Source organism: Thermobia domestica, chromosome 11, assembly GCF_964235325.1.
Source record: "Thermobia domestica chromosome 11, izTheDome1.hap1.1, whole genome shotgun sequence".
NCBI classification, from domain to species: domain Eukaryota; kingdom Metazoa; phylum Arthropoda; class Insecta; order Zygentoma; family Lepismatidae; genus Thermobia; species Thermobia domestica.
Window position 1 is genome coordinate 15075792 of NC_137464.1, and position 25282 is coordinate 15101073.

Below are 25282 nucleotides of genomic sequence, written 5' to 3' on the forward strand. Positions count from 1 at the left end.
GACTTTCGTTAAACGATAATTGGAATAAAGCCAAACGTTGAAGAAGTGTGCCCGTGAAAAATGTTACAAAGAATGCAATAGCTATTTACAGTTTGTGTTGCTTAGCGGCTTCACTTTCACTATAGAGGATTGCAGGCATTGCGCGGTAAATTGAGCTCTGACCTTGACCTTCACTGAACCCAAAATATGACAAGAAGAGATGGGAAAGTTCTGCCTGTCGCTAAACAATATTGCCATCTTCACTTTATGCTAAAAAATCAATTAAATTAGATTTTTGTTACAGAAAATGGAGTTTTTGTTCTCTTGATGACAGGCAAAGTTCTAGAAGGTAATGGTGCCATTCGAGAGACAAGCGTCAGGTTGTGAACCAGAGTTTAGAAAATGTCTCTGAGGGTTAGGTCAAGTTTAATATTAAATTTTGATAAAGATTGGGGCTTGAGCTAATTTTTTTAAAAAAATTATCGGGCCGGGGTCGGGCCAAAAACTTTTAAAATTTATCGGGCCCGGTCCGGACTTGGGCCAAGAATTTTAAAAAACATATCGGGCCGGGCCGAAAATCTCCAAAACTTTTCGGGCCCGGACTGGGCTGGGCCTAGGTACATTCGGGCTGGATTGGGCTCGGGCCGAAACATTCGGCCCGTGAAGAGCTCTACCATACTGTACCGTTAGTGTTGATATATTACGCCATAATGCCGGAAAATAGATGCTTTTTACGACATGTTATTATTATGGGATGTCCACATTTAGTGTTAATGTGTTGCTATTGTTTTTTTCAGAACCATACATTCCTACCCAGCTTACACATTAACATTCTCATTTGCCATACACACACAAAAGTAATAACTGCCTTGATTTTTTACGTTTCTTAAAAAAAATGTTTTGTTTACCTTCGTACGTTCACATTAGTAAGGACAAACGTCGCTTATACCTAAAAAATGCAAAGATGATCTGTAGAATTCATTGACTGGCAGACCAGGCAAATTTATCACGCCGACGTGACATAACCCAGAGATTAAATCTGGCGCAATAGAGTGATAGCTATATCCTCATCCTGCGCAGCATTGACAAATGTAAACAAACTGTCGTAAACCATGCGAAAGACACTTGAGAAGGAGAGGGTGGCCTACCTTCATTTATCTTATGTGTGATGTTACATGTGAGCAATTACGTACTGTGACACTTCTGGCAAGGGACGAATCAAGTTTTACTGTCAGTGCCAAGAGTTCTCATCGTGATTGTCGACAGATATGGTCACGAAAAAATGTTGGAGGTACCTAAGGTGGACGGATACATTAAGGTTAATACCAGTGGTATATTTAGGGGGTGGCTATCGCGCTTAAGCCCCCCCGAAATAAATTTGTTATACGCAAAAGTTCATTAAAATTTGCCGTACCCAAAAGGAAAAATATAAGTGCTTGTTCATGTATTGTGTATAGCCCACTCCGAAACAAAATCCTAAATACGCCACTTGTGAATACTCTCTACTTTCGTTTGTTCGGAGCCAATAGAAACGAACTGTGAATCCACATGGAGGAAACGTCCACTCATAGAATCCGGTTTTATCATGACATGGAGTAGGAATTGAGAATTCTTGTCATGTCCTTTAGACAACATTGCTGTCTAAAGTTTTGAGGCCATTTCAATAGATTTCTGTGGATATTGTAAAATTACCTTGATAACCAATTTAGCATATGGCATTCGGTTTCCGCCCACAGCCTTTTATTATGTAAAAACCCTTGTTATATACAAATATAAGGTATAAAATTGCTCTAATCCAAGAACCAATACAATGTTCTCTATGTAGTTTGGATAAATAGGTATCCCAAAACCCAGGCAGTCAAGAAAAGCGTACTACAGAGTTCTAGGCTAGCTAAGCGGGCACGAAAACCACAGAACTCCAGGCAAGCCAGATGGTTGAAGTTCAGGATATCCCAGTGCCCCAGGCAAGCAAAGAGACGGCGCTGAATCCCCACAGAGTTCCAGGCAAGCTAAGTGAGCAGTATACCTCAGAGTTCCAGGCAAGCTAAGGAAAGGGCATGACCAATCGACACTGATGTCGATGAAGGCCTTTCACCTTGTTTTATACCCTCTTCTGACCAGCGATGGCGCTAGTGTTCCTCTTTTGTCACATGACTTGATGATGGTAACGGTACCTGTCATCTACTTGCTCGTAGTAGTTTTAGTAAGAGAGCGCATGGTTTTGCTTACAAATAAGAAGCACGTGGTCTTTATTACAAATACAGACCACGTGTGGGATATTACAATATGAACTGTTATAACATCGCCTTCATTGGTCTACGGCAAACCTGTTGGGAGAAATAGAGCGTAATTTCTATGCCTGTGCTCCAACATAGTTTGTGTCAGTAGAAATTGTGATGTCGGTCGGCAGCCCACGACACTCAATGGTAGGGTGGTCTTTTAGCAGAGTAAGTACACTTTGAAATTCGGTCGGATGTGATCTGTTAACCTTCTGTATATCTCTCTTTATTAGTACAGCGGATAGTGTGTATGTTTTTGGTTCACGAGCTCGTTGGTTCGATTTCCTTGAGAGAACATCGAATGAAGTGCAGTTGTTCCGGTCACAGAGAATATGATAATTAATGTTTATTTAACCGCAATGTAGTTTTCCATTTATTAGTGAAGGAACAGTAAACACATTTCGTGACACCAACTTTAAAAAATGTAACATTAGATCCATTTTATCTTCCATTACTTCAGCCACATCTGTTGTATTCCTTATCTTACATTATTACTACAACCACATTTTATTAAAATTTATATCACATTTACACAGTTGGTGCTGAGAAAATAAAGTTAGTCGAGAAACTGAAACAAGCCGAAATGACATCAAGAAACAGTAACAGCATTAAAATAGATTTTGTTTGGAATCGGGAAGAAAATCATACGTATTCACTTTTGCAGTTTGACAAGAAAGAAAACATAATGCTTTATGGTAACAAAAGCAAAATGTGAAAATGAAATGAAACAAGTAATCCATTGAAGCAGAAGCTGTATTTTAGACACAAAGAGTCAATAGATAGAACAAGCGAGAATCGGAGAAGAGGGTGGGGGTTGGGGTTGAAGATTAGGAGACGAAATGAAGTTGGGTATATTTATGGAAATGTCTTTTGGAACGGAATTAGTGTCATTTCTCACAGTCAAGCGTAACCCAGTTCTCGCTTTTGAAAGCGCAAAATTTTCCAACTCTTCTCCTTTTCATTTGACTCGGAGGAAACGACCGTGACTTGAATGTGTAAAATCAAACACGAAAATGTTTCTCACACCACCTACACCCTCTCTCATATACGTACATGCATACACAGACAACTGAAAAGGGAGTGTGAGAAACATTCCTAAGGCAAGAGATTACATCACATTTTCGCATCCTTTTCACCCTCTTTATCCCCCCCCCTCTCTCTCTCTCTCTCTCTTCAACTCCCCCCCTCTTCCTTTCATTAAGTTATATTGAATAAAAGACTTTGAAATATACTGAACAGGGCACTCAAAGCCTTACAACCTTTGGAAGAAAATATTTTCTGAAACTCTATAAAGTTATCCTTGATCTTATGCAATATGTAAAGTAGCCCTGTTTTGTTGGTATGCATAATATTAACTATGATATACGAAGATTGCCAGTAAGTGTTCATTTTTTTTTGGAGTTTTGTTCACATGTTTGGAACTTATATATGTATGTGCGTTGCCTATCATGAATCAACCTCAATGTAGAGAACAAGGGAATGAATTTCTTATCATAATGCTCGAGATTAGAGATCAACTTGAACGTATATTTTCTTCAGTTTCTCGTTTCACTTCAGATTTTTCAGGTTGTTTACATTGGATTTATTGTATATTAGTTTGGTTAAGGTTTAATGTCTATTATCAGCCTGAATCAACATGAGGCGTGTATCCATAGTTAAAAATAGAATCCAAATTGAATATATTAATAAAAACTTCCAGAGCGAATGTGAAATGAAAAACAAGGATAGGAATAGCGCTGTATTCCAAATCGCGACAGTGAGCTTTGTGGTGGATAAACACTCTGTGTGTTGGTTTTCTCGGGTTTTTCCCGCTTCCTCCCACCTTTTTCGTTCCACACTGGTTTATAAGCCTCTTTTCCATTTAATTTGTGAAATAAGTCATTCAGTACCCAATCAAATGCTTGGATGGCTTTCAGAGAGTTCATTTTCTTTTTTTTTTTCTATGAAAAAATAGTGATAGCAGTTCCAAAACTCTTTAGAGACGAGCGCGGCATATAAACACATATGCCAGTATTTCTGGAAATGTGAAAATTCTCCAAGATATTTCATTTACTTTACAACAGTAACTAAGATTTCGGGAGGGGGGGTTAAGCCCGAAAGCCCCCTTAAATACGCCACTGTTGGTCACATTTGAAAGAAAAAACTCAAATATTTTTGTTGCATATCAACAATGGACAACAACGGACTACAATGTCAGTAATGGACAGGAACAAACACAGAAAAAGTAAATTCAGTCATGTTTACAACGCAGTTGGTGTGTTTTGGAATATCACAGTTTCAGGTGCAGGTTCAGTGTGCTTTTAGATGAAGTTTTCAGGCTATCAGGCTCCTACATACATGTCAATTGTAAAGTGGTACCGTGATTCTGTGGATCGGGACTGCATATCCAAGGAAAGGCCATACAGGAAGACCATCTGTCATTGCGGAAATTGTGGAACAAACGTGGGAGGCATTTGTACGTAGCACTAAGAAAGCTGTGCGTAGAGCTAGTCAGCAGTTGAACATTCCTAAATCCAGCGTATCTAAGATCCTGCGTATGCAACTGAAGTTTCACCCCTACAAACTGCAATTAATGCGTAAGTTGAAACTAATGACACTGTAAAACGATTAGATTTTTGTGGACATCATCGTGATATCTGTATCCAGGCCAGTATCCAGGGGTGTCTAGGGGGAGACGCCCCTCCCCTAAATTTTGCGGCCCGTCCTAAAATTTTCACGGTAGGTTTACAAATGAACTATAATATGGTTGGATCGGGTCCCCCCCTTAACTTCAGCCAGGCCCCACCTACGTTTTTGGGCTGGCTACCGGCCTGTCTGCATCGCCACTCGTGGAACCAACATCCAATGTATATGAGATAAAAGTAAACAAAATATTTGAGTTTTTCTTTCAAATGTGAGTGCAATGGTGGATCGAATAAAGTGGGAGGAAACGGGAGAACCCTGAGAAAACTCTCCGTTCACCACAAAGCTCACTTGGCGCGAGCTGGGATCGAACCAGGGACCCCACACAGCAGAGGTGAATTTGTCCTATATCTAGGAGAAAGTAATATCATAATAGGAATCGAACAAAGGACTATGTGAACTTCAACTCAAAAGTGCTGATCATTCGTCATTATTGAGAACTCCATTAGCGGTTTGGTCCATATCAAAAGTTTTGTTATTTACATAATCAAAATGCGTAAGAATGTCTAACAGCGCATAACTTGCATTAGCGAAGCCTACGGACGCCAAACTCTCTGTGTGATCCATCTTTCGAAATTGACACCGAAAGTTCTACCGTCATCTGCGCTGTTCGAACCCAGCTAACTGTCAGCACATTACTTCATTAAGTCAAACAAAGTTGGTGAGTACGCGCGCGAAAGAGAGGGAGAACACGGCACACATAATTTGCATAGAAAGGGAGGAACTGACTACACGAAAGCGTCGCGACGGCTCAACTCACTCCCAACCAAGAAAGAAAGAGAAAAAAAGTAACAAAATTACAACCAACAATTCGAAACAAATTTGCCACATGGTGTTTGCTCAGATGGGTTGTAACAGGGAAAACTTTTGTGTTCGCAACAAAACAACCACTGCTAGCTGCAAATGTGTCAATACGAGGATGACTCTAGAATGTAGTTTCATGGGTTTACTTATTAATATGTAACGACCACTGCGTCCACAACACTGTCACATTTTGTTCTCTCCGAGAATTACGCAGTAAAAAAAAAAAAAGGTTAAATCATCATATCCTGTTCTCTTCTAGAACTTGAGGCAGGATAATCCAAATGTTGTTTTGTTTTAGTTTACCTTTATCTAAATACGAGATCTATTCTCTTTATAAGTTTAATCTAAACGTGTGCAATACAATAAATAAAAAAAAAGCGAAACGCTTCAAACAAAATATACCCACTTTGGATCAACTAGCTATTTACTGTACATATGCGTTACTTCGGTTTGTGTGGATCCCCATCGAGAATCAAACCTGAGACCACTCGTACTAAAGTTTCCCACGAGGTATAGTTAAGGCTATATATATCCTCTCAAAAAGATGTCTTGAAAGTGATGTTTCGTCTCGGAAACTTTGTCTATTTCTGTTGAAAGAGTTCTGTCTCGTTTCAGAAAGTGTATCTATTTCTGTTGAAAGAGTTCTGTCTCGTCTCGGAAAGTGTGTATCTATTTCTATTGAAAGACCTCTGTCTCGTCTCGGAAAGTGTATCTGTTTCTGTTGAAAGAGCTGTCTCGTTTCAGAAAGTGTATCAGTTAATGTAGAAAGTGTTCTGTCTCGCCTCGGAAAGTGTATCTATTAATGTAGAAAGAGTTCTGTCTCGTGTTGGAAAGTGTATCTGTTTTTATTAAAGGAGCTCTGTCTCGTCTCGGAAACTGTATGTTTCTGTTGAAAGAGTCATGTCGCGTCTCGGAAAGTGTACATATTTCTGTTGAAAGCGTTCTATCTCGTCTCGGGAAATGTGTCTGTTTCTGTTAAAAGAGCCCTGTCTCGTCTCGGAAAGTGTACATGTTTCTGTTCAAAGAACTCTGTCTCATTTTCGGAAAGTGTACCTGTTTCTGTTGAGAGATCTGTCTTGTCTCGGAAAATGCATCTGTTTGAGTTCAAAGAGACCTGTCTCATGTCGAAAAGTGTATCTGTTTCTGTTGAAAGAGCTGTCTCGTCTCGGAAAGTATATCCGTTTCTGTAGAAAGAGTTCTGTCTCGTCTCATAAAGTGCATCTGTTTCAGTAGAAAGAGTTCTGTCTCGTCTCGGAAAGAGTATTTTTTTCAGTTAAAAGGAATCGAACTTGGGTCTCCCGCGTCAAAGATGCGGTAGAATAGAGTAAAAAAATAAACAGCCCATGATGACTCCAGAAGGGGGCACGAGGTGCAGCGTTTCCCTCAAACATATTATATTGTAATGTGGAACACAGGGGCGGATCTAGCCCGGGGCCGGCGGGGGCTAGGCCACCAATTTTTTTGTAACAAAAATAATTGAAGGTATTACTTATAAATTTTTGAAAGTTTATAGTAAACTCATCATATACCTATTGTAGTCTGGGATCTGGATGTCCGCCCTAGCTTTTAATCTCTAGATCCGCTACCACTGGTGGAACAAATAACATAAGACTATCATTTTCCGTATACAACGAAAATTGTAGACTCCGAAACAATTTCGCTGCCCCTTCGTTCATGCCTCAAATTATTTAAGCTGGTGTTGCCACTGTAAGTATCCATATTAAAAAAAAAAAACAGAAACAGAAACATATTCTTTATTAATTTGAAAACAACTTGCAATGTTTAATTTTGGCAGAAAACCATCAACAAAACCAAGTGGTTTGTTTAACTTTTTTATTTGTTCGTTTAAATAACAGTTTTAATGTACATTACTCTATTCGAATCTTTATGTTTGTTTTTTCCTGTTCTCTGGCTTCCAGTTCAAAGTATACGAGCACGTTTACTCGCGTTCTCTGACTGAATTGAACTCAAAAACTAACATTCAGTCACACATGTACACAAATACACACTCAGAAGACCACACACAACCTCCCCCCCTTAAAACCTCGAAGTTCTTCCCCAACGTTTGTGTTTATTGGCCTGGCAGTTCAGAGTTCGCGTGAGAACTCGATTAAAACAGCCCCACCTCAGACGTACCACTTCAACTCCACACAATTCCCCTCATCCTGTCAGTGGGTGGAAAGGTTTGCCCTTGCTTTTACCACCCAACTCCCCCACACAGTTGCTTTTACGTACGTTCACTATCTCAACTCCCCTCAAACCTGTCGGTGGTGGGCGAAGCGGAAGGGTTGTCCAACCAGTTTCTATTGATCCTCGGTGACTATCTAGAACCTCCCTTTCAGGTGATAAGGAAGTTCTCGTTCCGAAACACACACGAGCGCACTTCCTCCCAAATATAAACACAACGGCTCACTCACACAGAGACATGTCTAGTGTAACATGCGACAGTAACAATGTATTCTAGAGTGTGGATTTGCGGCAAAAGCGACACTTAACAACGCCTGAGAAAAGTTAAATACACTTTCCGCTGTATACCTGAGGTAATGACCTCAAACCACCGTCTTTTGCTAAATGTCTCCTCGCTTGGAATTTGCTTATGAACTTCCGCCAAGTGTTGTAAACAATTATATACAGGGCAATATGAAAGCAATGTGGAATATATTACAAGGAACAATATAACACACAAGTAAAAAGAAAGTAGCAGTATCACGTGTACACCACGTGATTGGTTTCTATGGCATATTTTCTTAATTATTATTGAAACCGGAAGTGGTATTAGATTTCTATCGGTTCAAATTATGGTAGAGAGGTCAGAGTGGAGTTCGAATACATTCTCGGGTGGCTTAATTGATTGCAGGAAACTGCTTTTCGCTATCTATTACCGTTTTTTACTCTATATCGATCAACATTAAAACCGGAAGTGGTTGTTTCCTGCCACTTCCGTTTTGAATAGAAGGAAGGTTAAGACAAAAATGGTACCTATTTTTCGAACTCTAAATCTAATCCCCACCAAAAAAAAATTGATCAACAATAATTTCTTCTCTTTTTCGCTTTGTCTACGCAGCCGCACTTTTAAAAAGGTTGCATCAGAAGCTGAATGAAAACCCTCTATCTATAAGTGAAGAACAACAATCCTGGAATTTCAGAACGGAGCAATCACGAGACAAAAGCTCAGGCAGTCTCGTCTCGAATTCGATTTCGAGACGAGACAAGAAATTTCACCAGTATCGTGGGTAACACTTGTTCACCTAAGTCTTACGTTATCTCAAACGCTGTTTTAATGTTACATAATACATGCTATAAAACTATAAATTGATAAAGTGGAAGTCTTAAGTTATCTCAAACGTTGTTTTCATGTTACATAATACATGCTATAAAACTATGAATTGATAAAGTGGAAATCTTACGCTACCTCAAACGCTGTTTTAATGTTACATAATACATGCTATAAAACTATAAATTGATAAAGTGGAAATCTTACGCTATCTCAAACGCTGTTTTAATGTTACATAATGCATGCTATAAAACTATGAATTGATAAAGTGGACATCTTACGCTATCTCAAACGCTGTTTTAATGTTACATAATGCATGCTATAAAACTATGAATTGATAAAGTGGAAATCTTACGTTATCTTAAACGCTGTTTTAATGTTATATAATGCATGCTATAAAACTATAAATTGATAAAGTGGAAATCTTACGCTATCTCAAACGCTGTTTTAATGTTACATAATACATGCTATAAAACTATGAATTGATAAAGTGGAAATCTTACGCTATCTCAAACGCTGTTTTAATGTTACATAATGCATGCTATAAAACTATGAATTGATAAAGTGGAAATCTTACGTTATCTTAAACGCTGTTTTAATGTTACATAATGCATGCTATAAAACTATGAATTGATAAAGTGGAAATCTTACGCTATCTCAAACGCTGTTTTAATGTTATATAATACATGCTATAAAACTATAAATTGATAAAGTGGAAGTCTTACGTTATCTCAAACGCTGTTTTCATGTTACATAATACATGCTATAAAACTATAAATTGATAAAGTGGTTGCACGAACAAAATGAAGAGCATTTATCAACGCTTAAAGATAAGTCATTATACAATGTATTCCAACAATAAAATTAGCTAGAATGTTGTTATATCACACTTTTCGAGGACGTCTCGTGACGCGGAAGGATTCTGAAAACAGAACATGAATTTTCAAGACGGAAAGAGAAAAGCTTATCCAGAATTAAGACAGTGAAAAAATAAGCTGAAATCTTCCAGTTTAACGTATGCTTTTTACGCTAAGGGAGACGGATGATTAAGGAAAATGAATGATAATGGCAGAATTGGTGGAATGAATATGTAAGAGGAAACGGAAGTACCCCCAAGAAAACCCACCGACACGATGTTGTTCACCACAAATTTACTTGGCCAGGGATAAAATTAGGGGTAAGCACTCTACCAGTGAGCCACTGTGACCCGAACAAGACAAGCTGAGAAAGAATTATTTTAGAATTAAGAGGTCTACAAAGTTTACGGAATGACACTGAGACGATAAAACTTGGTTTATCGTTTAGTTTCGTCTCGTCGGCAAAACACTAATCGGAAAGTGTCTTGTATCTGTGTCTATTTCCCGAATTCTGTCTCGTCTTGTTTGTCGTTACGAAACTTCCATCTCGTCTCGTCTTGAGAGCAACGTTGCCTACCTATCTCAATTGGTCAGTTCTCAAAGAAGCAAATGGTGAGCACCATACAGGACCGGCCGGCGCTAGGCAATTTACTGTCCCGTGAAATGACATCATTTGCCGCTCCACTTTCTCCAGAAAGAACAAATCTTAAAACCCACTATTTTAAGTACGCGTATGTTACCCCATTATGAACAACAAAGAAGAGAAAAGTGCACTCGTACTCAGAAAGGTCTAAACACTAGAAATACAATCTCGTTGTATCTGTTTTTTCTTTAAATAATAATCTATTATGTTAGTGAAAGGTAAAACAAACACATCTGGAGAGGAAGAATGGCAAACCTTTTTTATTGAATTTAATATCGAGCTTCAATCTCAATATATCAGTTTGCAATTCCAGTGCAACTAGCTCTTTTATCTTGATTTCTTGATTTTCCTTCTACATTTGTTGAAAAAAGTTTTAAAAAAGACTTGTTTCCACCTTTAATGATAAGGAACTTGTTTGTCACAAAGACAAGGCCAGTTTTCATATCCAAACTGATAACTAACTGAATGGAACAGATGTCCGCTACTGTTTCAGAAGTAAGTTCTTGTATTTGACAACAATCAAGCAATTCATGCTGAGATTTGTTTGACCATTTGCTTTAACACTGTCCATCTGACCTTAATACTAATGGTACCTAAACATGGTTTATAAATGTAGTATTGAAATAGAAGGTCACCTTAGTCAATTTAACTACCATCATCATGAAGTCTGTTTCCTATCCTATATGTATTTTAAATAATATAGTTATGACAGATTTTACCGACACTCGAAATTTGCCACCTCATGCAAATGCACGTGTTGCACATGTGGTAGAACGAGCCCTGCCAGCATAAACTAACAGTAGTGTATATGGAAACATGATAAAGGACCTGTATCAAAATATCAACAACAATGTTATTATCTTTTTATGGTTGGCTACACTTATTTTCTTCACCTTCCTGGCTACCACGTTCCGTTATCGACAATCGATAACATCAATAGAATAACTCAAATGGAGAGATGGAACAATGAGATAACGAACAAACGAAAACAACACAAATACTTTATCTATATTCTACCCCATTAACACTCTATTCTGTGTATCGAAAGTGCTAAAATAATATATATATATATATATAGTTTCATTCCTCTCCCCTTCATTTGCATAGTTTTCTAGTAACTGCTCTAGAGAATCAATAACATAAATAGCACTAGGTTTAGCACTATATTAGTAAATAAATAAATAAAACAAAGTTAAAGACACTAGCCGAATATAAATAATTAAATGTGCGCCTGAGAGTTTATACAAAGCCCGGTCAGTAAGTTGTGGCTATTGGATCATAGTTACTATCAGTGACGACGCTAGAGAAGGCAAGGTGACGGCGCTTTCCGACTACTTCCAGCTATGTTATAATGCAGTTCAAGTAATACAAAGATAATTTTCTCGGTATATATAAAAATAGTTGCCCCCTGCTAAAAATGCCTCTGTATTTCCGCTTACTAGCCCCTCAAATGTTAAAACTGGCGCCGTCACTGATTACTATACATATTAATAATTTCTAATGATTTTTTGCCTCTTTTTTGTGCCATAAACGTTAAAGTTTAAATTTGCTTATATATATATATATATATATATATATATATATATATATATATATATATATATATATATATATATATATATATACAGTAGTTCGGCAGTAATGGTCAATTGACGGAAAGTCAATTTTATTAAGCAGCGTGCTCTGATCGAATTTCTTACCATAGATGGCCATTTTTCACTGGGCTCGCGCTTACTCGGGCTCGCGCTCATCTCTTTTGACTGGGCTCGCACTCACTCGCGCTCGCGCTCAACTGTCTCAACTGGGCTCGAGCTCATTAGCACTCGTGATCACTTCTCTCAACTGAGCTCGCACTCACTCAGGCCCGCGCTCATCACTTTTGACTGGGCTCGCACTCACTCGCGCTCGCACTCAACTGTCTCAACTGGGCTCGCGCTCATCTCTCTTGACTGGGCTCGCACTCATTCGGGCTCGCACTCACTTCTCTCGATTGGGTTCGCGCTCACTCGGACTCGCGCTCACTTCTCTCAACTGGGCTCGCACTCACTTGGGTTCGCGCTCACTTATTTCATTGGAGCTCGGGCTCACTCGGGCTCGCGCTCAATTATCGAGCCCGAGCCCGGTTGAGCGCTAGTGCCGAGCTCATGAGCGCCTGGCTCGCGAGTTTGGACACCTATGTTTCTTACTAAGTTTCAAGGATATTATAAAACAGACGATCTGTCTATACAACAAAATCATAACGCCATACGTCACAGTTTCGCCACCCTTACTCCTCCCGCTCAGCCCACTAAGATCGCAGTGTTTTGAGCCAACATTCATGGCGGAAACAAGAGTAGCCAATCAGACTCGGTGCTCTGACAGATGCTCGGTTGTTTTTCTGGCTTCATTGAGTTAGTAGGATGAAGATACTTTGAATAAAAAACTTTGAAGAATATAGTATACCCCTAGAAGACCAGCTACGTTGTATGCGTTAGGATAGTAACTAAAATGTCGCGGAAATTCATGTAAACACTGCAGTCAATGCAGTTCGTGTAGTAGTTCGGCAAAATCAAAAGTGTCTCGAGATCAAACATTACTTTCATTATGTACCTAGTATAATTATGAAGCCCAAACATGATATGCATATAAATCTATGCTCAGGGTCAGCGTTTATGGCTTTTGAAGGCGTCGCTCCGATTTCCCTTTAAACGCTGTTAGCGGATGAGAAAATTGCAGTGTTGTCAGAAAACATGATGTATCTGTCACCTAGTTGCATTGTAATGCATCTGTTTAGCTGCACTCCTTTATCACCCGGCAAAGTCTCGTCACATTTTTATTTTATTCACTTAGCCTACACACAATCGATTCTATCTCACGCTTTAGTGCTCCTTCTTAATATAGCAATAAATACGAGGGCAATTACAATATCAACTAAGTGTAGCAATATATGGGAGAGTAACTATACTCAGAGATAGCGTTTATGACGTTTGAAGGTGGCGCTACTAGTTCCCTTTAAACACTGTTAGCAGATGAGAGAGCTGTGGTGTTCTCAGAGAACGAGATGTATCTGTCATCTGCTCGCATTGTAGTGCGTCTGTGTTTAACCATACTCTTTTACTACACAGTAACGAAATGTCACAAACTTCTTTTTATTCGCCCAGCACACACGCCATGAATCATGCCCTAATATTTAGAACTAAACTGATTATAAACAAGAAGAGTTACTAATTTTAGAAATACTAAGTTTAGTTACTAGTTTAGAAGTTGACATAGTGGTTTAGTGGTAGAGTAATCACACCGGTCCGAGGGGTCTCTGGCTTGATAATAGGCCATGTGAGTTTGTGGTGGACAACATCGTGTCTATGGGTTCTCTCGGGGTTTCCCCGTTTCCTCCCAGTTTCTTCATTCCACCATTTCATTCATTTCTCATAATCACCGTCTTCTTTAACATAACCGGCATAACCGTGGAACGTAAAACTCAAATATTTCATTTCATTTCTATGGGTTTTTCGTTTTTTTTTTCGTTTCCATCCACGAAATTTTGCTAAATATTTTACAATCATTCACTTCCATTAAGCACTCCTCTCGTTCAGCTGACAGAGATCTTTCGTGACTAAGCGGTTACCGTACGCGCGTTTGGCGTGGGAGACCCGGTTTCGATTCCCGGCTAGAGCTCTTGTGGATCGGATTTCACATTAATCAGTAAGCCCATGTCTCATATAGTCTTGCTGTTTAAAGTGACGCTAAACTCAACTCAACTTATTTAACCTACATGGCATAAGAGTGGAACATAAAACTTATTTTTTGTTTTACAATTTAAAATTTTTAAGTGACAAAACCTATATTTTTGAGGATCAGTGTCTGCATTAAATTTAATACATTTGTTCGACCTCTTGGAAGACGAAATAAACTTGTCAGCAATTTGAAATAAGTAGAATGGTAGTTTGAAGTTGCTTAGTATACCTATATAGTAAGCCATTTCGGTACCTTTAGTTCTTAACATATTTCGTTACCATCTTCTGCTTTGGTTTGATCGATGTAACATTCTAAGACGCATACCATCACCCGTACTAAAATATATATGTGTGCGTGTTTGAAACGGAGACAATTTTCCATTTCACGACTCTTTACCGTTCAATTTTCCGTTCTACTGGCCACAATAACAGCGAATGTGGCAACACCTTTGCCTATGGTTCTTCCCCATCAATCAAAAGTCATCCGGTCTTCGAATTTAGGTCATCCGTCTGGCCTCACGTCAATGATTATTCGTAGATTGTGGGATATACAAGATATTTAAGTGGGTCAAAAATAGTAGTTTTAGACTTACTGTTTGTTGTCTTGTATTACGAATCTACAGTGTGTTTTGTGAATAGTGGAATATTTTCTGTCTTCATTTCTTGTCGGTAACATTTTTCTTGGAAGATTTTTGTGTTAAAGCAAGACTCAAACAATCAATCTCCTTAATCTCTTCTGATTGGCCGACAGATCAACGCCCAGGACAAATTTCTTAAGCTAGAATTTTGAAATTTGGATAGAACAAAGAATTTCTGACGTAAGCTACTAATAAGAACGTAAATTCAACGTGAATGCTGGAGAAATAAAGAATTCCAATTTTCTTAATAATATGTCGTATCTCAAGGATTTCCTCAGCTTAAAGACATGAAATTTGGAATCTAGACTTTACATTTAAAACTAGCTGAACCTGTGCTCTCTATACAGCGCATCATGAGCATGAATTTCCTTTCATTCCTTACAACATTTGTACAATCCGCGGCAAAAAAACCTGCAACATGAGCATATAAGTTTATTGTGAAATGACGAAGTCTTTTGCTCCAAAATAAGTGTGCACGGGAGGAGGACAAGGTTTATCCTGGCGTGATTCGTTCCACTTAGACGTTATGTTCATTCTCTGTACTGTTAGGCGTAGTATCACAATAAACTTACATCCTCGTGTTGCAGGTTTTTTGCCGCGGATTGTACATTAGAGATCTGTACGGGCCGGAATTTTTAGCCCGGGCCAGGCCCGACCCGTGAATTTATAATGTGAAGTCCGACCCAAGTCCGAAATATGTTTTAGCATTTAAGCCCGAGCCCGGCCCGAGCTCGTTTGGTAATCAAATGAGTCCGAAATAAGCCCGAATTCCAGAAACTTTATAATTTATGCAAAATTGTATTTTTACATATTTACAGCAATTAAAGGTTTAATATTGCAGTTGTGCTTTAAAAGTTCTCCGGAAGGAATTGAATAAACGTCCAATAAATATCGTTGCACAGTACGTTTACAAAGTTAGGTCCGAAAAGGTCCGAGAAATATGGTTGTATATTTAAAAATTTACGACCCGAGCCCGTCCCGAGTCCGAAGCGATATATTCTTTGTAGGTACGAGCCCGGGCAGCGGGCTAGGTCGGGCTAAGCCCGCAGGTTCGGCCGAACCCGTACAGACCTCTATTGTACATGTCCCTTTACAGACACAAGTGCAAGGCATCTTGATAAAAATCAGTAACGGGTACCATAAAGAGGAGATATTTTCGTTAATTTTTTCAATATCTTGCACCGTTTGCAAGATTTGAACCTACTTCCGGTTGGAGTTTCTATTTCATATGTGATCAGTGTTTTCTTTCTTCTTGCATGCAGTATGTAATAAGTAAATACATTACCCACACACAATTAATTATAATGTCAGTGATATATGGTGTTCATTGGGCAAAACACTCCAAACAATAAAGATTCGTCTTAGACCGGGAAAATGGTTATCCTTCGTTTTTCATTATCATTTGGCCATGAAGCAAACGCTGAGAGATATACAACCATTGTATATGTTGTGTTGGAACGTATACCTCATAGGATATGATCCTTAGAGTTTCAACACATCCAGTGTACCCCGAAAAAATTAATAAAGATATAACAGCCACTTTTTTAAGTATTCAATTAGAACTTAACAATCTATACAAAATTTGGAATCCACAAGGAATCGACGTTTCTAGCACTTGTGGTTTTCGAGATCTCATTGTCGAAAGAATTGGAGACATATAAACTTTTCTTGCCCATAAAACATATAAACCTAGCATTTCAATGTATAGATAATTATACACAGGGTTCTGCCTTTCTTGGTAGAAAAAGAGAGAAAAGGATGAAAGGTGAGTCGAACTGCCGCTGCGCTGCACAGATATCTTCAATCAGTCGGTCCAACAGAAGTATACTGATAATGCACGAAAGGTGCCATGAAAAGCCAAGCACATAGCGGCATAAATGTAGTATTCATTAAAGCTAATTATACATGTGCGAAGAACGGGACATTTCTACTAAACGGCGTGACAAACATCTTGGCCTTTGAAGGCTGCGCTCCAAGTTCCCTTTAAATGCTGCTAGCAAATGAGAGGCCAGCGGTATTGCCACGTTTATTTAGTACACATCTACGTCTGTTTTCTGCCACCCGATTGCGCTGTAGTTCGTCTGCTTAGCCATAGCCACACCCCTTTACCACTTGTCAACGTCGCGTCAGAGCTTGCGTTTTATTCGTTTAGTTGAAATGTCAAGATGTTTGTCACAGGCTTTAGTATCAAAATAATATCAATAACAGGGAGAGAAAATATGCTCTTTCCAAATATACTGAAACACTCATATTTCCTCAAAATTTCAGCAACTCAAAGGAACATTCTTCCTTAACATAAAAAAGACTATTAATCCATATGGAGTAGGATATCTACTTTGTACGTTGTAGGTTATGAACCTTTATCCCTTCGCGGGCATTAGATTGGTTGATTTGAAATGAGATATTTTCGTTTAACGTCCCACGATGGTGCTCTTTAGGCTGATTTAGCCAAGTGAATGATGATGGAAAAATCGGTGGAATGAGAAAGTGGGAGGAAACGGGAGTACCCTGATAAAACTCACCGACACGATATTGTCTACTACAAACTTACACCAGGGGATCGAACCAGGAACACCAGGCACGAAAGGTACACACTCTACCGCTGAGCCACTGTTGCCTCCACTTGATTTGAAGTTTAGTTTCTTTTTTTCTTTTCTTTTTTTTTTTTTTTTTTTTTTTGAACTGAAGCTGTTTGAGACGTGTATCCACAGCTTAACACAGTGTATGAACCACATGAGCCCCTATCAGGAATTGAATCCAATTCTTCAGAGCCAAAGGCGCTTAAGATAATCAGTTTTTAATCACAACCACAATGCAGAGTCACTTAGATATATTTAATGAATCTAGGTATGATCTTCTGTTAAAAATCTTTACATATTCAGCGAAAAATCGTCTTGAAAGTATGTACGCAACAAGTCTTGAATCACAATGTTTCATTAGATTCAATTTATCCTGTTTGCTTAAAAAACGATGCACAATGAAAAAAAATTAGGTGAAAAAAGTACCTCTAGCAACACTAGTAACTTTCTATGTTTTGCCCAGATGACTGACATCATTTGTCATCAAAAAATTTACTTTGCAACCCTACCACCTGTGCAGATATTTTAGGACCTGCAGTAGTTAGGCAAGTTTGCAAAAACTTGCCATCAGACAGATAAGATAGGTAATTACTATTACAGCATGAAGTAACATTGTTAATCATAGTCTTTATTAAGAATTAACGTATATGGTGGGATAATCACCGGTTAAAAATTGGCATAATCATATTAGCAGCTGAATATACACTATGTGATGAAAGTATCCCGACACCCCCCAAAACATACGTTTTTCATATTAGGTGCATTGTGCTGCCACCTACTGCCAGGTACTCATTATCAGCGACCTCAGTAGTCATTAGACATCGTGAGAAAGCAGAATGCATTGTGAGAAAGCCACATGGGGCGCTCTGCGGAACTCATGGACTTCGAACGTGGTCAGGTGATTGGGTGTCACTTGTGTCAGAAGTCTGTACGCGAGATTTTCACACTCCTAAACATCTCTAGGTCAACTGTGTCTGATGTGATAGTGAAGTGGAAACGTGAAGGGGGACATACAGCACAAAAGCGTACAGGCCGACCTCGTCTGTTGACTGACAGAGACCGCCGACAGTTGAAGAGGGTCGTAAAGTGTAATAGACAGACATCTATCCAGACCATCATACAGGAATTCCAAACTGCATCAGGATCCACTCCAAGTACTATGACAGTTAGGCGTGAGGTGAGAAAACTTGGATTTCATGGTCGAGCGGCTACTCATAAGCCACATATCACGCAGGTAAATGCCAAACGACGCCTCACTTGGTGTAAGGAGCGTAAACATTGGACGATTGAACAGTGGAAAAACGTTGTGTGGAGTGACGAATCACGGTACATAATGTGGCGATCCGATGGCAGGGTGTGGGTATAGCGAATGCCCGGTGAACGTAATCTGTCAGCTTGTGTAGTGACAACAGTAAAATTCGGAGGTGGTGGTGTTATGGTGTGGTCGTGTTTTTCTTGGAGGGGCTTGCACCCCTTGTTGTTTTGCGTGGCACTCTCACAGCGCATGCCTACATTGATGTTTTAAACACCTTCTTGCTTCCGACAGTTGAAGAGCAATTGGGGGATGGCGATTGCATCTTTCAATACGATCCAGCATCTGTTCATACTGCACGGCCTGCACGACCATAACATCCCTGTAATGGACTGGCCTGCACAGAGTCCTGACTTGATTCCTATAGAACACCTTTGGGATGTTTTCGAACGCCGACTTCGTGCTAGGCCTCACCGACCGACATCGAGATCTCTCCTCAGTTCAGCACTCCGTGAAGAATGTTCTGCCATTCCCCAAGAAACCTTCCAGCACCTGATTAAAAGTATGCCTGCGAGAGTGCAAGTTCTCATCAAGGCTAAGGTGGGCCAACACCATATTGAATTCCAGCAGTACCGACGGAGGACGCCACAAAATTGTAAGTCATTTTCAGCCCGGTGTCCGGATACTTTTGATCACATAGTGTATTTTACCTACGTCATCTCAGAAAAGAAGGAAAAGCAGATGATAGTGTATACATGGTTTTGTTATAAAATATAGATATTATCTGCAATAAACATCGACTGTATTTATATATCCTATATTTACTTTACAAAGTATTTTAAACTTAGTAACGAGGTAATATACATATATTTTTACCTATAGAAAATATTTTATTTTTCCATTGATGTTCGGTAACGTAATAATATCTTCATTTATAATACCTACAGAAAATATTCCTCTTATTCCATCGATGTCCAGTATCGAGATAATTTCATCTATACTACAAAAAAAAAAAAAAAAAAAAACTTTATTTCATCAATTTCCATATCGAGATATCTTCATCTATATCTACAGAAATCCATCGAAGTTCACTATCGAGATCATATCTTCATCAATATCTACAGAAAATATTTCTTTCCGTCGATGTTCAATATGGAGGGAATGTCTTCGTCTAAACCTAGAGAAAATATACTTTTCTATGGGTTATAGGTGGAAAAAATTGTTTACTATCGAAATAATATCTTCATCTATATCCATAGAAAACATTCTTTTCTATCTTCGTTGAATATAGAGATAATATCTTCATCTACATCTATAGAAAATATTGCTTTTTTCCATCGTTGTTCAATAAAGAGGTAATTTTTCACCTATACCTACAGAAAATGTTGCTTTTTTCCATCGTTGTTCAGTAAAGAGGTAATATTCTCATTCATACCTGTAGAAAATATTGTCTTTTTCCATCGCTGTTAAGTAAAGAGGTAACATTTTTATCTATACCCACAGAAAATATTGCCCTTTTCCATCGATCTTCAGTAAAGAGGTAATATTTTTATTGATATCTACAAAAATGTCTTTTTACATCGCTGTTGAATAAAGAGGTAATAGTTTCATCCACACCTACAGAAAATATTACCTTTCTCCATCGCTGCTGAAAATGAATAAACTGGAACTACTACAAAAAACTTGTACTTACATGTTGTAGTTTGTTGTCCTTCCCTTTTGTGGGATTAGCAAGTGGTATATGGCTTCCTTCATCAGCTTTAGGTGCACCAATCACTTCAAGAGAAAACAAAGAGAAAAATAACGTAAGCAAAGTTTTCTACTTCATATTGAAGAAAACATTATTAGTTTAATAAAATTTTAAAACGCCGTTAGTTTTAATGGCATTTTTGGTCGTTTATTCTTGTCCCGTACTTTATGTATTTTTCAATAAACGTAAATCTATTCTGTTTAATTGTAGAATCACCAACATTAATGAGTACTTTTTATTGTTGCTTCTGAATACTATAGTGCTTTATCTCTATATTTTATCTACTTAACCAAAAAGTACAATTACTTAGAGGTCGTATACAAGGGGCTCACCCCCCAAAATTTACAGAGAAATTGGCGCCCTGGTCGTACACTCGTAATAAAATAATAAAAACGAATAGTATTTCCTTTTTATGTTACTAGATATTCTTTCAAAAAGTAACTTTGAAACGAAGCGGCTATGTATTAACCCTTTGCGAAGGGCTATTTTAAATCTGTATTTCTTTAGAAACAAAGATAATAATAATAATAATAATAATAATAATAATAATAATAATAATAATAATAATAATAATAATAATAATAATAATAATAATAATAATAATAATAATGAAGAATAATGAAGAATAATGAAGAATAAATAATTTCCAAACTGAATTTTTATTATCATATATTGCTATAAATGGAATCACTTATTTGACAAAATAACGTAGATTAGGCTTTTAAACCACATCCGTTTTCTGTACATATGTTGTGTTCATATACTACACCCGTCCTCTCAGTCCATATGTTGTGTTCATATACCACACCCATCCTTTCAGCCCAAATTTTATGTTCATATTCCATGCCCATTCCCCTCATTAAATATCTTGTGTTCGTATACCAGACCAGTCCTCTCTGTCCAGATTTTGTGTTCATATTCCACAATTGTCCTCTCAGCCCAAAATTTGTGTTCATATACCACACCCTTCCTCTCAGTCCAGATTTTGTATTTATATACCAAATCTATCTTCAACAGAATGATCGACTGTGTGTTTATATGCCACGTTCGCCTGTAAAGGGTTAAACAGTTTCCCCGTATTCGCTATGAAATAAAATTATTTTCGTGGTTACTTGAAGTTATACAACACTCACTAACTTAGATGTAAGAATTGTTGCATGTTTTAAGGGTCATTCAGCTGAACTGACTTCTTACCAAAAGTCTTCTCGGAAGCTATTCTCGTTGTGGTATGTGCTGATGGAGGACCTTTCTTATCTAAATATGGTCACAAATGGTTTTGTTGGCCATGAAGTCGATCAAAATTATTAGAAAAATAAGATACAAAATTAAAATGCAATAATTAAGCTCTGCCGGCTAATCCTTGTTTTGCTTCCATCATTCCATTAATTCTGTTTATAGTAGGGTGAGGTTTAAGTCTTGCAATATTTCCACAATCGAAACAATAGGCCTGTCTTTACACCATAACCAACGTAAGTATAAGGTCAAACGCCCAAGAGGTAATGTGGGAAGAGGACTATTTAACATGGAGGCCACCACTCCGTCACTACCTTCAGTCAGTTTTTAATGTTAGTGACGATGAGTGCTCAACAACATCTAATACTTGAACTGTTACTGTATTCGTTCGAACTCGAGCATAACGCTGCAGCAGCAACCACAGGAGCAACCAGCAAGCCACAAAGTAAAACTCGTTGGTTTCAGACATTTCTTACAGACTGTAAAGAATGTCAAAGTTCAGCCAAGGTCCGGCCGCCCCAGGGTAACAGATCACAGACACGCCATTGAGAAAAATCTGTCCACCCATCCACAATTGTCAAAAAAAACTCGGAATGTCCCAATCCACTGTAGTGCGTCACTTTCACAAGCTCGGGAAAACCAACAGGGAAGCTGCTGCATTATGTCACATGAGTTGACTTCAACTTTGCTCTACAGTAGAGTGGGTGTGTGCCGATAAATGCTCCGAAAAATCCGGTGATATACGTTTCTTGAAACAGATTGTCATATGCGACAAAAAGTGCGTGCCTTTTCCGAGTGTGCAAAAGGAGTGGTTGAGCAAGGGTTAACTTCCAGAGCCAGTCGTCAAACAGGGCCTTCCGATCGTATAGTCACTCATTGTGTGTGGTGGATGTTATTCAGATGTCAATACTCGAAGATTTAAAACATGAACCAATTGATAGCTCCAATATAATGCAATAAGAACAGACATTTGTACCATCATTAAATGTTACTTGTACAACATTTAGAAATCAATATCTTGATCAGGCAGTTAATAACTTGAACGAAAAGAAGGAAATTTATAATTATCTTAGCACAAGTTGTTCATTCGTTTTGTGTTCTGAATTTATACAAAAAGATCATAACATAACAGAAAATATTGCATTTTCCCATCACTGTTCAGTAAAGAGGTAATATTTTTATCTATACCTACAGATAATGTTGCCATTTCCATCGCTGTTCAGTAAAGAGATAATATTTTTATCTATACCTAAAGAAAATGTTGCCTTTTTCCATCCTTGTTCAGTAAAGAGGTAATATTTTTTATCTATACCTACACAAGATATTGTCTTTTTCCATCGATATTCATTAAAGAGGTAATATTTTTATCTATACCTACAGAAAAATTACCTTCCTCCATCCCAGTTGAGTAAAGAGGCAATATTTTTTTATCTATACCTACAGATAATGTTGCCATTTACATCGCTGTTCAGTAAAGAGATAATATTTTTTATCTATACCTACAGAAAAATATTGCCTTTTTCCGTCATTATTCAGTAAAGAGGTAATCTTTTTATCTATACCTACGGAAAATATTGCTTTTTTCCATCCCTGTTGAGTAAAGATTTAATATTTTTATTTATACCTACAGAAAATGTTACCTTTTTCCATCCCTTTTCAGTAAGAGGTAATATTTTTTTATCTATACCTACACAAAATATTGTCTTTTTCCATCGCTGTTCATTAAAGAGGTAATATTTTTATCTATACCTACAGAAAATATTACCTTCCTTCATCCATGTTCAGTAAAGAGGTAATATTTTTTATCTTACCTACAGAAAATATTGCCTTTTTCCATCGCTGTTCAGTAAAGAGGTAATATTTTTATATATACCTACAGAAAATATTGCCTTTTTCCATCGCTGTTCAATAAAGAGGTAATATTTTTATCTATACCTACAGAAAATATTGCCTTTTTCCATCGGTGTTCAATAAAGACGTAAGATTTTTTTTTATCTATACCTACAGAAAATATTGTCTTTTCCCATCACTGTTCAGTAAAGGGGTAATATTTTTTATCTATACCTATAGAAAAATTGCCTTTTTAAATCGCTGTTCAATAAAGAGAGGAACTATATTGAAAAGTTCTGAACTACAAGGTTAGAGTCATTCACTTCAAATCTGATAAACATTTGCGGTCAAGCAAGGATGTAAGTGCAGTGAACACTTACCATAAATGTAACAAATGTGATTGAAATCGTAAAAGAAGAATAAAATTGTAACATTTCCTCTTCTTTCTCTCAAGATGAACAGTAAAATTTTAGTATTCTGGTAGTAACTTCTTTTTGTGCTGAGATCTTTTCTTTTTATTTGCAAGAAAGAGTACACTTGTCAACATAGCTTCTGTTGACAATTCGTAAATTAAATTGTATGCATTACAAGTTTCATCATGTGAATATTAAGACTTCCAACCAACGAGGCTTTTGTTTATCTTTTGCGAACTTCTCTCTCTCTCTCTCTCTCTCTCTCTTTTTTTTTTTTTTTTTTTTTTTTTTTTTTTTGTCTAGCCTTGAAAGTTGGTTCCTCTTTCTTTAAGTTTGGCGTGTAACATCTCTCTTGTTTCGTTCTTTTGCTTTGAACGCAACAAGAAGTTCAAAGACAGAATGAAAATAAGGTTGCAATTAAAACGGGCTTTCTGTTCTTCTTTTGAGTTTGCTGTAACAGAATTTTCATGACAAAAATAAAAAGAAGAGACATTTTTGTGTTTTTGTGAGTCTTCAGTTAATACCAAGTTAATTACGTTATACATAAAAGAGATTTAAAAAGACACATCTCTCTCTCTCTCTCTAATTCAAAATTACTTCTTTCGCCTTGTATTTACTTTACTTGTCAATACACTACAACCAAAATGGCTCTTCGCTTGTTTTTTGGAAATTCCAAAGATGCACATGTGAGAGAAGAGCTATTTCTTTGGTTTGAAGAATTCGAACACGCCTGAGGCTTTATGCAACAGTGTCATACATAGTAGTCTTTCGGGTTTCATAAGATCTTGATTAAAAATATATAAAACTACATTACACACAATATACATAGATACTTTAATATATGCCTGAGACATTATGCAACCATGTTTCGGGTTATATAAGATCTTGATTATACATATGTAAAACTACATTATACATAATATACAGGGTGCGGAAAAAGTCCCGAACGGTTCAGTAACTCGCGAAGTATAAATATTAACAAAACAAAAATAACACGTTAAATAGTTTTGAAAAAGCTATCCAATGATACCAAACACAATCCCCTATCCCCAACCCCTTCGGGGGTACGGGGGTAACTTTAAAATGTTAAATAGGAACCCCTATTTCTTATAGCACATTTGGATTCTCCAGAAAAAGTGACAGTGATTTGACCCAAAATTTAAAACAGTGTCTTCACAGATGGCGCTTGAAACGACACACAAGAAAGGCCAGTGCAACAAAACGTTACGGAAATGCTAATTGTTAGTCCCGCACTTTTTGGCCGTACGGTTGACGTATTAGATTGCAGATTTAGAGGTTCTGAGTTCGATCCCGTTCAAGGCGATCTTTTTTTTATTTCCCAAAATAAATTCCATA

The 25282-nt window shown here is 37.7% G+C and overlaps 1 protein-coding gene across 1 annotated transcript in view; it reads right to left on the reverse strand.

Annotated features, from left to right (window-relative positions):
• The window catches only part of LOC145664842 (uncharacterized), a 332279-nt gene extending 310978 nt beyond the window's left edge, over window positions 1–21301 (reverse strand). The window contains exons 1-2 of the mRNA XM_081731852.1: window positions 21196–21301; window positions 20394–20476 (exon numbers count right to left, since the gene is read on the reverse strand). Of these exons, the coding sequence (XP_081587978.1) occupies window positions 20394–20476; window positions 21196–21301 (189 nt within the window). The remainder of the gene's footprint in view (window positions 1–20393; window positions 20477–21195) is intronic.
• Window positions 21302–25282: the final 3981 nt, after the last annotated feature.